This window comes from Vanellus vanellus (assembly GCF_965231255.1).
Source record: "Vanellus vanellus genome assembly, chromosome: 1".
In the NCBI taxonomy this organism is placed as follows: domain Eukaryota; kingdom Metazoa; phylum Chordata; class Aves; order Charadriiformes; family Charadriidae; genus Vanellus; species Vanellus vanellus.
The window spans coordinates 152394139-152407869 of record NC_138905.1 but is presented as its reverse complement, the minus strand read 5'-3'; the positions used below and the strand labels follow the sequence as shown (position 1 = coordinate 152407869).

The following is a 13731-nucleotide window of genomic DNA, read 5'->3' as shown; positions in this document are numbered from 1 at the left end:
ATTAATGAAGATAATCAGGCTCTTAGCTACCTCACAGAGTTCATCTCGGGATATTCTCCACCACAGCAGCATCTCTTCAATCTAAATGTAACGGAGGAGAGTATTTTTCGCTAAATAAATCTAGATATGAAACTAACATCTGGTAAATTAAATCTAGAGAAACATTGTAAAATCTTGCATCTACTAAAATTTGAAATGGAACAACATGACAGTCTCATGAAGTGAATACAGAATAATACAAACTTTCATCTATCCAAGGAGAGCCTTTTGTAGCTCAGTAGCAAGAGCAAACTCAAAGTAATCCAAGGATATACAGACGACTTTTTGTAACTATGGTGATGGAAGGCTATAGAAAACCCTAAAAGAGGTCAAAAATCAGGCACAAGATTAGCAGGATGACTCACAATTTTATCTATGGGGCCTTTTTAGAAAGGAATAACCCCTGCATCCACAGCTTTAATAGGTGGGTTCATAACACAATGTAATGGGACGTGCTGGTCTGGTGGAAAGATGAGCAAACCGGAGAGCTAACAAATTCACTCTGTTCAGCCTGGTCTCTCTAATCAAGATCTTGCTCTCTGATCACACAGATGCTCCGGGTGACTTTTAGCCACAGCACGAACAGCCTCTGTAGTCACTCCTGAAATACAGGAACTGTCAAGAATTTGAGAGCTAATTCTAATATATTTCTTTGTTCTATACATAATAAGCTTGAAATAGATCTTTTGTGATCTTCTTCCCAATGCTATCAAGCATGCCCATTTGCTTATTATATCACTCCTGGCACTTCAGAGAAAAAAAAAAAAAAATGCAACACACCATCTAGCCATCACCAATGCTTTTATAGTTCACATGCATAAACAAATTATATGAAGGTATTATATATAAAGACTAGGGCAGACAAAAGTTTGAGATGTAATAGATTTCTTTAAACCTAATAAAAAATAAAACTCTCTACTAGTACTAAGAGAAAGGAGGTATTTACATTCATTACTACGGTCTTTCTCATTGCTCGAAAAAAAACCCCAAATACAGGATCTGCAAGACCAGATCAAGATTAGAAAAAGAAAAAAAGATAAGTTCCTCAATTCGGCACATTTTTTTATGTGTGTGTGCAAAAAACTTGCTGTAATACGAATACAGTAAATTTTCTAGGATTCCAGTAAGTGTTAGATGCTGGAAACAACTTGAAGATCACATTCTGAATGGGTCTTTTTATCCTCCGCAAGCAATAATTTCCCCAGCAACAATGCAGGCAAATTTGAAACTGCTTTGAATACAAGTATGTTTAGTGTTACAATGTCATATTAAATTAAAAGGTTACTGTGTCCTTTCAAGGAAATTCGTTTACTCAAGAGGTAGACTCTTAAGAGCAAAGAAATGAGCTGCAGCACGGTGGTCACTGTGACATGGTGTGTGCTGAGAAATGGCTGAGTGTTTCTCTGTTTTAAGTAATGTATTAATTTTCTAACTGTCCTTCTGGCACTTTCCCAAAAGACAGAAGAAAATTGATAGCTACTGTCTCAGGATAATCCAAAAATGCAGCATCCATATCTGAAAGTGAGCTTCTACCTGCTGGACGGACACACCAAGGGTACACCGGGTCCAGTATACCCACCTGCCCCTGTCAGACAGGATGCTACCTTGAAGAGACAGCTGAACTACTGTAATTTAATGATTACCATAATCCTCTAGTGACTTTCTACATTTCCGAAGACTGTACGCCCCACCTCAGTCTTTTCTTCTGTTGACTAAACAAACTTGATTCCTCTCAGCTTCTGTAAGTCAGTCATGTTTTCTAAATTTTTATTTTTCTTCCTGTTCTCCTGTGGTTATTTGCATTTCACTTCGTTTAGTGATCACAGTTAACTGAGAGCAGAAATAGGAACTCAATGACACAGAGCTTCAAAGAAAGGCTAGTTTGACAGCTATCTTGTTTTCTGAAGAGCAAATTCATCGAGGAAAGATGCCTGAAATTTAATCAGACAATACTGAATCCAGAAAAAAAATATATTTGGAACTATTACAGAATTGTATTTTGTCAATAATTTTACATATGATGTAAAAATCTCAGGGAATAGTGAGAGTACTAACTTCAATAATAATAATTAACTACTAATGTTTTCCAAAATTTAGAATGCAAAGTTTGATTTGGATTTAGAAAATCCTACAGAATTAACAATCTCCTTGTCTTTCAGCTGTTGTTCTGCTGTCACTAGAAGCCTCTGTTCATCTCACTCGCCAAGAGCCAACATGCCCGCCAATCCCAAATTTTACTATCATTATATTAAAAATGCAGGCTCTGTTAATTCAGAAGATGGATTCTGCTTGTCTGGAAAGCTGTCTTTTAGTTTATTAAAGAGTTGTATTAGGAAAGAAATTTTATTCTAAAGGGATAGAGTATGCACTACCTAATGAATCTTGCCTCACAGCTACCTCCAATTTTGACTTCATTCTGGGACCTCTTCTGAGTAGCTGAAATTCTAACTTAGCAAAAACAGAATCAGCAAATGAAAATGTGAAACACACTTCCAAAAAAGTAAGGAGAGCTAAAAGGGCCTTTACTTCCAGATTTGAGCTCAAGCTTAATTCTCCCCCTCACTTAAAGCAAATGCTTTGTTTTCTAGCATACAATCATGCCAACGCCGACTACTGACTACTTACTGAAATCATTTATACGAGGAATAGTATACGGGAACAGTTTTCCCCAAATTTATAGACAATTATGATGAAGAACATCACAAGTTCTAACCAGAATGGATATATGTGATCAATATAGCCTTCTGAGTTAGAGTCAAGAAACCTTTTCAAAACCGTATTACAGCCCAAACTACATATGCAGTTGACACTGCCATAGTTCCTATTCGCAAATTACGTTGTAAACCAGGACAGCCACAATATGGGCACAATGAAACCTCATACAAATATGGCTTAGAGATAGATGTCCATAGCTGTATAAGGTATACTTATTTTAGTAGTATTGTATGCTTAAATTAGAAGACCGAGCTGATATAACTATATTATTTTGAATTTTTATACATGAAGCAACAAAATACTTCAATGGAGACATCTACTAAGCTACAATTCATTGTCATGGAATGGCCCCACAACTGAAACAATAAATGCAGAAAAGCCCTAATCACAAATTCGGATTTGAACAGTCTTTTCGGTAGCTTTTGAAAGATGTATTAGGGAATTATTAGAATCTATCACCTTTTAAAAATCACAGTCAAGGGATAATTAAATTTTGAGTGCTTAAACTATGAATTCTCTGGCCTCAATATACATGAAAGGCCTTTCAGTGTAATTTTAAATTTGAACTTTTGGAATTACAACGATCTCTAATTGGCATTACTTACATCCCTCTGATGTCATCAAGGCCCAATTTACGAAGCATATGAGGTGCTGACTTGACCCTCTCTGTTGTGTATCATAATCTTAACAATTAGATACAATAATAACTTTACCTTATTACAAGCCAAGTAATCTAAGTAGAGCAGAAATACATTAAAATGGGATTTTAACCAATAGTTTAAAGAATCTATGCTATTATTCAATCAAAGGCAGAACAAAACTGACCAGTGCAAAGATCCCATTTGAAATTAGCTTGAAAACCAAATTAATGACCAGATTTGCAATTCACAAGAATTATTTTATCTTGTAGTGCTGTAAATTTGAGGAGGACTGCATATGACGGAGACTTCAAAAGTCAAATTGAAGCCTGAAATACTCAGTTGTTTGTCTACTAATTAAGAAACCCTGGATAATACAGACCACAGCTGTTAAATTGCAGTGTAAAAGTCACTGCGTTTCAGTAACATACCAATTCTCACAAGCAGTAAGTGTACAGCTTGGTAACACCGAAGCGTTGCTTCTTCTTTAAGGGTGAAAAGCCCTTTACTACAGATAGGGAAGCTATTAACTGTCACGCTTGCTAACCCAAGCATCAGGTATTACAAAGCCTGCCGGGCTGAGTACCACTTACCGAAGATTCACTATCTCTAACAAGGAAGTCTCCTTCCACTCCCCTTTCGTTCAGGGCACATTCTGCTTGGTGTCGAGTAACATTCCCGTAATACCACTCTCTTCCAGCAAACCGTCCGGTAGAAGATGGTCCCGTGTAGCTTATCTGAGGCGGATGGGAAGTGTTAATGGTAGGACCATCGCTAATGATTACTACATAGTTTTTAGGAACAAGACCAATTTGCCCTCTGGAATTTTTACATTTCCACCATTCTGGGTCATTTTCTGGCTTTTCAATGACTTCCATCGTTTCCCCTTTTTCAAAATTGAGCTCTTCTTCTGTGACTGAGCTGAATGGATACAGTGTCTGAACAACGTGGAGTACTTTGGTGCCCTGGCCGTTACTCATGGAAGCGCCTTTCCTTAAGCTGAGAAAGCTGGGTGAATCTGCAGTTGCCTCCTCAACCTCCTCTACCACATAGTTCGAAGGAAACCAGCCAATCTGTCCATTGTAGCTACCTCTCCACCAACCGTCGCTGCACTTTTCCATGACAATCACTCGCGATCCTTTAACGAGGGACAGTTCATCCTCCCTCTCTGCAACATAGGCAAATTTCACATAGGCTGGAATGTTAAGATCGTAAATCCGGTCAGCACTGCTGCCGTTGGATGGATATTCTGCGTCCGTGCTAGGAGTGGGTGAGGCGTCTCGCGCACTCGTCTTTCTTTTGGTTTTTCCCAAACCTGTTAAAGAGAGAAACACAAAGTGGTCACTCGGAATGTTTGTCCCCAGACTGCAAACGCTAGTTTTGGTGACACGCTCCTCCGTCACTAACAGCACTGCTAAATGGAGATCTCTTCTGTAACACTACATAGTCAGGAAACAGTAACAACTTTAAGAGATTATCATCCAGCTGATGCACCATTAAGTAAGAAGCAATTTGCGTTATAATGACTCTCTTCCCTTCCCAGAAGTACCAGAGTTTTAACATGCTCAAAACCAGTGGTTTTTTCACTACAAGAACAGCTAATCACTGGAACAGCAAGCTATGCAACTGTTATGTCTCTTAAAAATCCAGCCAAATGATCATGCCTTTTAATTTTAGCGATGACTTTAATTTGGTTCAAGCAAAAGATGAAAGAAAATCTACAAAAATAAACTAGCACTGCAAAAAAAGCTTAAGTTTCTCTGCAGATTACATTTTACTTTCTTCATTCTTTCGTCCACAGGCAGCTACAGCTGCAGCTCCTTCCAACTGCAAAGTCCCCTTTTGAAATCCACACCTCTTTCATCTACATTTCGTCACGTACTATAAAGCGTAAACCTGATGGTGAGGAAGACCATTTGCATATTCTGATGTACTGTCGTTGCTTTAATTATACCATGAAATACAATGTACAGAAGAAACAACAACATTAAATACGTAACTTTTTTTTCTAAATTAGAGGAACCATGCTAATGTCTGTGGAAGAAAATATGGCAGAAAAACTGCACATTACACTTGGTGTACTTCTCAAACTTTTGCAGCAAGGACTGCTTAAGCTTATATATAAACAGAAAGATAAAGTGAACAAGTAGCTCTCTCTTGTGAAACAAAAGTTCTGAAGATAAAACAAAAGATGAAGCCTCAATACAGCACAAACCAAGCAACGCCCAAAATGTCAAGCAGGGGACAGAAAGCAAAAACCAACAGAGAAAAAAAGGAGCTTTTCTACTTATCTCCATGCTCCTAGAGCCTTGCTGGCAGGCAGGAGATTCACTTGAAACACAATGAGTACACATTGCTTATAGCAGATCAAATGAAAAAAAAACAAACAAACAGGACTTAGCTTTTGTTTCTTCAAATAAACTGCTAGGAGATGTATGGTATTTAAATTTTAATAATTCAGGACTATTTAATCTGGCCACTGAAAAGTATGGTGGGTTTATTTTTTTTTAAATATATATACATATAAATGTACATGCATATACAATGAATAGCTTCAAAACTGTTTGTTCAGTGCAAAACTACCCGGTTTACTTCACAGGGTTAGCTCTACAGCACAGAGAAACAGCACGCATGTGACCACACAGGGATTGCTAACTAGAAGGGTTAAATACATTAATTAATACAGTCTTAAAGTCTCAGAAGACTGCAGAAAATTCCAATGATCCTAAACTGTTTCCTGAGCTTCCCCAGCAGCTCCTTGCTTCCTGCTGAAGACTGCTTACATCCTAATGTCATTTTAACTACATAATTTCAGTCAAGAGCCGGCGGCTGCACTTTCAGGCAAATTGAGGGAGAGCGGCTTATTGTACCTGGGGAGACAATTGCAGGAAAAGTGTCCAAGCAAGCACTAATCAGAAGCTGGCCAGGTTCTGATCTCTGCCAAGACTAGAAATTTTCATCAGTTTAGAGATCATTTTCCACCAAAAGACAAGGATATATCAGAACTAAGGAGCATTCAATTAGGGCAATATAAACAAACACAACATAGGATCATTCTGTTAAGAAAGGGGGGAAATTACTTGTAACTTCATGGAAAACAAGCAACTATTTCAATAGATTCACTCTACATAAAGCCCTACACTGAGACTGAACCTTCCAGATTAAAAGCTTAGGTTTTGATGTGCTCTGTAATGGAGATCTACAGCAACCCTTCTTGGAATTACAGCAGAAGAACTAATAAAATAAAAAAACCCAGCAGATTATGAAGTAGCCGGCCAGGAGAAAACTAGTTGAAAATCAGAGCACAGAGATAACTGTGAGATAGGGGGATGTAGTGTGATAAGAGAATGCCATAAACTGAAACATCTAGAGAAAAAATTGTTGACAAACAGGTGAAAAATAAATTTCTCAAAAAAAAAATTCTGAAGTCCAATAAAGGTGTCTGAACATTTAGCAAAAGGTTATCATCCAAACACTTTCTTTCACTTGGAGTTTCATAAGTTGTATCTTTTTCCACAAACTGCATCTTCATATTTTAAATGTTCCTTTCTATCCTTCCCATTCAACACAAACCGTAAAAACACGGGGGGGGGGGGGGGGGGGGGGGGGGGCTAACAGGACCTTCATTTTTTTTCTTTATCAATAAAGGCATTCAGAGCTCTTCAATTTAAGCTTAACATTTAATGTAACCAAACTTTTTAAGGCTGATAGCATGGTAATGATTAGTCTTTTGCAATACCAGCGACATGCACCAAAGACACTGTTTCCAGCAGGTTTGACCAAAGTAACTAACTACACAGAGATCCATCTGCAGCCGGGCATAGAGAAAGGCATGCACAACATTACTTAACACTCATTTTTTTCTGTGAGGTTACTACATTCATAACTGCGTCTATGACAGAAGAGGAAACAAGTTGTTCCATGAGCAGAATGAAGGAAATCTGTTCCTGCTTTTCTCCTTACGCCTCCTGCTGCACTACTCCTCCTCGGCCTCCCTCATCTCCTGCAGGATCCACAATAAGCCCCCTTACCACACGACTGCCTTTGCAGCCCCAGGTCCTTCTCGTACCTCCAGCTGCCCCACTGCAATCTCCAAATTGCCCTCAAAGTGTATTCCATCTCCCCTGGTGTTGCCCTCCCTACCTTCGTTAGGCTGGCCAGCCAAGCATGGTGCCCGGCACCCCGCTGCCTTTCAGCCCTGCCTGGACTGAGCAAAGAGCTGGGGTTGCTCTGGCTTCTCCTGCAGTTGAGGGACACCAGCAATGACCCTCCCAGGCAATAAGTTGGAGAGAACTAGTTAGTTTATCTCTGCCGGTCTGTCAAGTTTGCTTAAAATTGGCTGAGTTATCAAGGGCGGACAGATGGAAGGACGACGACAGCTGACTGTGACAGCATGACTAGTGTAAGCTTCATTTCCTTAGGAAACAAGTCTAAAAATATAATTTAGTAGGATGGCTAGTCATAGCTAAGCAAGAATAAAGTTAGGATGATCATAAACTTCGTATGCATCTACAACAAATATTACAACTCCATTAAAAAAAAACAGAAGTACAACCTACATGAGTCATCTCTGGAAGAGTAAACACTGCCATTACTCGCAACTAACAGACATGTTCGCTTACTACTATTTGTAAAGGTATCCCCTATTCTTATGTCAGAATGGAATGAAACTCATGTAAAGAATTTAATGGAAAACAAAACATTCAAGCGCTTTGGGAGTCACATTTGGAAGAGTCAAATATAATTGTAATTGCAGTCATCATTTTGGCATGTTTATTGCCTTTGTTTTAATGAAAACTTATCTACTAGTGAAATACAACTGTATTTTCCCACCGAGTCATTGGTTACAGTCCACCTGAAGCCATAATCCTTTGTAATACAACTAGCTGTCGTAAGGAGAAACCTAAAGCAATGATTAGCTGTCAAGTGGGGCGAAAAGAGTGGGAGCAAAAGCATTGCAAAGCAGCAGAAAGCCTGTTTTTATGTTATAGTGTCTTGTAGGAAATAACACAGTTCACAATCTACAGCTGATCCACACTAAACTAGTTCATTTTCATTCTTACTAACAAGTTGCCAAGTGATGCGAGTAGGTTTAATTTTTAGGTGCATATATAGCTGAGATTAAAAAAAAAAAAAAAAAAAAAAAATGGTTAGCACCATTTCCAGAGCAGGGATCCACTGCAAATCCTCCTTCTCTCTGCAGTGAAAGAAACCTTCTGGTCCCGAGGTTAGTCCTAGGGAGACTCAGAAACGTGCCTCCTCCATTACTTTGTGCCCTCTTCCTTTCCTCACTCAGTTGCAGCTCTAAAGAATAGCTTGTTTTGCAAGCAGTAAGCCAAAGGAAGACCAGTTTCCTATGAATTTGCTTCCTGTCTCTTAAGTCCCTATTGTGCAAACCCTAGCTTTGCACCCTTTCACTACCAGCTTGTCCCCGTGATGGCCTTCCCATTGTACCTGTATGTCCTCCGGCTCACACCTCCAATGCCCTCTCCCTGCAGCACTTTCAGACTTCCCACCTCGTGCCCCTTAAGCGCCCTCAGGAAATAAATGTCTTTAGCTCTCCCCAGCCCCAAACCTCAATCAGTGGAATTCCGTTCTGGTCCGACGCTGTGATAGTGCCGGTTCCCCTACCCTTACCCATGTCTTCTGCCATGCTGGCCACACTCCTGGCCCAAAGCTTGGCCACCTGTCAGACAGCACAGATGCCCTGATTGCTCAGCCTTCTCCTGCTGAAACCGAAAGAAGGGCTTCTCTCTCCTTCTTCTGCTTTCAGTGAAGGCAATGAAACAAGGCTGCGTAGCTACTATCTTCATGAAAACTGGTGCTCAGGATAAACAAGTTTAATTATCTTTAAAACTTTATCCAAATACACACTTTAACAAATAGATACATAACACTTGTATAGAAAGGGATTTTTTTACCACAAGTAAAAATGCATAATCCATTAGCTAATTATGGTTTATATTACATATTACCTTTACTAGAAAAAGCCCATTTACAAAACAGTTATCTTTTCCTAATTTAGGAGGACTCATTTGACGAGTCTTTCCGTGCTCCTGCAAGCTGGTGTCCTTGCCTGAAACTGATGAGTGACCACATTTTGTATTTTAACTGCTTTTGCTCATCTCCAGAGGTGAAAGAACAGATTCACCGATGTAGCTGTATAAAGCATCTCGACAGGCTTATCTTTACTCCCATTTATTTGATTAAGTTCTATTTAAGAATAACACGTATTAAACACTGAAGATATTTGCAGTCAAATTGTCTAGCACCCCCCTCCCAAAACTGCTCCCTAAGTTTATTACATCTTGTATGTAGCTTAACTTTTAAATGGACTAAATACAGTTGAATTTCTTTTCCAAAGGAATTTAAGTTTATTTGATACCTCAGATCACTGACTTCCATTCTCACATCTTCTGTATATAAAAAAAGGTCACTCAATACCCAAAGCCAATTTCTGAGAAATAGCTGGAAGGCGAAACTAGCGTCATCTGAATTCTCCCAACCTATACCTCTAAAACCTTCCCTGATTTTTAATACATAAATCGTGAGCAAAAGCATTTTCTGTAGCTTATCTGTGCATCAAATCAAATTCACAGGACAAAAAAAAAAAAAAGCGTCTCAGAAAAAAGGTGCAAATACAAGAAAACTATATTGCTTTGAGAAATCATAAAGGCCACACTAAACTATCTCCAGAATGGGATTCCTCAATCCAGAACTCAATGAAAAAGACCATGTGTCATGGTTTGGGCTGGACCAGCCGCTGAATGAACGACAGATACAACTGCTTAAGAAGCCTTCGATCACTTCATATTAAAATATTGAGAGCAATTAAGGGAAGATTCCCCCTACACCCTACCACTGCAAAACCAACAACAAATATCCCTCAATACAACTGAGATCTTGGAAACTACTTCCTCTCTAAGGGACTAGATTTCTACTAAATGGTGTCCTTCACTTTTGGGGTAGCTAGTTTTAAGTCTAATTATGCAGCTGGAAATATAATAGCAAATGCTGCTGAGTAATGCTGTTACTTTCCCTATCCCCATGGCAATTAGAAAATCAACTTTTTATATATTTCCTTTTATTTCTATATTTAGATATCTTAATAGATTGTTTTTCATAACAAGTCAGAACTGATTTTTATATTATGGATTAAACCTTTTACGTTTTCAATTAGTTTTCCATCAGCTATTAAACAGTATTACAAAGCTGTAAATCAGCAAAAGAGTTAACTCAAGTATGATAAGGGTTATCAAATAGACATCTTGAATTAATAGTACATCAAATACTGCCAGCTACTGTCTTTCATAGTCTATTTACAAATACAAGCTTTTTCTCAATCAAAAACCTATATTATGCTGTATTACCTAGTCAAAACACAGGAACTGATACTAGAGCTGAATTAAAAGTGCACTTACATGTACAGTCAGAAACAAAGGCGGGTAGAAAATGGTATATTATGGTTTTCTCTCTCTAAACTAAATTTCGTAGATGCTTTTCTTTTTTAAACCCTCCAAAAACAGAAATGTGATGCTCTGCCCACTTGGAAAGGCAGGCAGGCAGGGCTAGTGAAGATCCCTGCCTTCCCACCTCCTAGTTCCCCTAGCCCCCAAGTTGCCCAAACTGGCCTTCCCCAAACAGACTTGCTTTGCAATCAAGTTGGTACCCAAAAATGAACCCATGACACACAGCTCTGTCAAAAGCTGACTAACTGGCATGATTTTATTGAGATGAATGCAACATCGGGCTGATTTTGATGGGTCAGCAGGAGCACATCAGTGCCCCTCGGCCCCCAGTCCCTGTGCTGGGGTTGTGGCTGGCGGGGCTGTGTGCCGCTGCCCTCCTTCCATGTGATAACACCCTTGGCCCAACTTCCCAGTTTGCACTGGATGGCCACACCTTTCAGCATGATGCTCAACTTCAGCACTTAAGTTCGCAGCTATTCGGTATAAAACTGACCAATATACAAAAACGAAGGTGTTGAAAAGAGGAGGAAAAAGGGAGAAAATTCTGGGAGACAGTTACTTCAGCTTCTGCTTTAAATCTTATCCACGCTGCCACAACTCTCATGCAGGCTGTCAAAGCATGGGTTTTAAATGTAACATGAATGAGTGTTTGAAAATTTATTTATGGGGAAAAAAAAAATGAAAAAAAGGATCTTTCACTGGCATTACAAAGTACCCAGTAACTGAAATTTCTTTACATTACTCATCATTCCTCTGTGAATTAAAAAACCAAACCCAAAGCAGTTACTTGTAAAATTCTTCGTACAAATTTTAATGAATCTCAATTTGTGTACTCTCCTTCTATAGTACAATGCTTTAAACAGTGCAACTTGCTTTATGGTTAAAAAAAATTATCATAGAAGCCACCACAAAGACCCTAAATGCAGTATGCTTTTAATGAAAATATTTTCATTTTAATCAGATTTTTAAAATGTTTTTCTTCTTTAAAAATAAACCCATTATAATTCAAACTGAAACAAGGCACTCCAGAGCTGAAAAGTGTAACATTACTACAGTCTATTAAGACAACTTCCATTAAAAAGCTGAAACAAGATTGAGGCTGATAAATTTAAGGCAGTCAAACAAACAAGCTAGGAGAACTCCCAGTATAAATACCTACAGCAAGAGCTTGTTCAAATACTGAATAATAATAGTCATCTCAAAGAGTTAGAAAAAAATATTTTAAAAATAATTTCTGTTAAGTTTAGTGACTTATATAAAAAGTTAAGAAATTGCTTTCAGCTGAGACAGGAATATGTTTTAGTTCCCCCAAATATAAAACCAAATTTTACAGAACAGCTCTCCTAGTTCTAAAAATCTTCAGAGAAGATAACCAGAAATTCTCATTCAATTTACTAATCAGGTGTTTTGTGTTAGATGCAACAGAAACAAGTAACTTTATCAAAACCCATTTTTATTTAGAGGTAACATTTATTCAACATTTTAGCCAATTTTTATTTAAGATACTTAAAATCATGATTTTTCTTGTGCATTTTAATAGAATTGCAATTCCATCTGGTTTCACATACATGCAGTTAAAAAAATGACTATTTTCTGTTTATCAAATAAGTTAATTCATCTCCTAATACTAAGGCTCTGAATTATATTGCATATTAATGCATACAGTTAATAAGGATGCAAAGTGACAGTGTCACACAGAAAAAAAATGTATTAAGAAAAAAGTAATTAATTTTTCAGGAAAATTCTTAAGAAAAAAAACAATACAGAGATGAACACATAAATTCTTGACAGCTGGAATGTCCAGATCAGACATTCATTTAGCTTTATGTTATTTATTACTATTATTTTTATAATATTAATTTGTCTTTGCTTCTTTATTGAAAAGGAATTCAGCAGACCAAAGTTTCTTCTGTTACATAGAAAGAAAAACCAACTATTTCTGCACATTTTCAGTCTGGAACCTCCCACTCCTTCTTCTCCCCCTCCACCTACACATCCAGTTTCCAAGCGAACGTTCAAAGGCCAAGATCCATATGGGATAGTCAGTATTTAAGAAGCAACATCTCCATCAATAGCACTCTTCAAAGGACACTGCTATAAATTCCAGAAATCTCCAACTGCATTTGTGATACAGAAATGAAGCCTTACAGCTCTGTTAATGACATTTTGTGTCTTCTTTAAGAAGCTCAATATCAAAAAAAGCCACACTAGAACAAATCAGAAAATGGAAACTCTTCTTTAAATGTCAAAGTGAAATTCTGACATTTCGACAACCAGGCTGCTTTATCACCACGCTTTTCAAATACAGGAAAAAGTAGTGTCAAAGTTTCCCATACATCAAACACTATTTGCCGTGGAGGCCTCCATAAACAAATCAACTCAACAACCGTATTAAAAACAACTACTTCATTAATTCTTGTAATTTAGACCATTAAACATGCCTATCCATTATCAGGAAAGGTACATTCAAATTCCTGTACCAGATAATGAGTTTCCTGGGTACAGGAAACCCAGAGGATTTCAGAGCAAGAGGATAAAATGGAAGATGTACTATAAGGACATATGTCAACAGAGTTTTCCAAGGGCATCAAACATAAGATCCAAAGGCTTCCATCAACCACGTAGTGTATGTTCTTACCCCAGTGGAAGAGCGAAGTAGATGAAGTCTTACTAGGCAAAATTAAAATGGCCTTGTGATTTTAAATCCTCTATAGAATAGGCAAACTGCAGTCTCAGTCTCAAATAGAAGGCATTTAAAATAAATGGGGTTTCTCAAGAACTTTGGTTCCATTTTCCATCTACAAATTTAAACTGAAGACATCTTGCTTTAAATACACTGTCTTTGCTTTCAAACAGAGATCATTTAAAGA

The 13731-nt window shown here is 38.0% G+C and overlaps 1 protein-coding gene across 1 annotated transcript in view; it reads right to left on the bottom strand.

Annotated features, from left to right (window-relative positions):
- The window catches only part of NCK2 (NCK adaptor protein 2), a gene marked incomplete at its 5' end in the record, with an annotated part of 32838 nt that overhangs the window by 7262 nt on the left and 11845 nt on the right, over window positions 1–13731 (bottom strand). The window contains one exon of the mRNA XM_082498750.1: window positions 3986–4707. Coding sequence (XP_082354876.1) covers window positions 3986–4707 — 722 coding nt within the window. The remainder of the gene's footprint in view (window positions 1–3985; window positions 4708–13731) is intronic.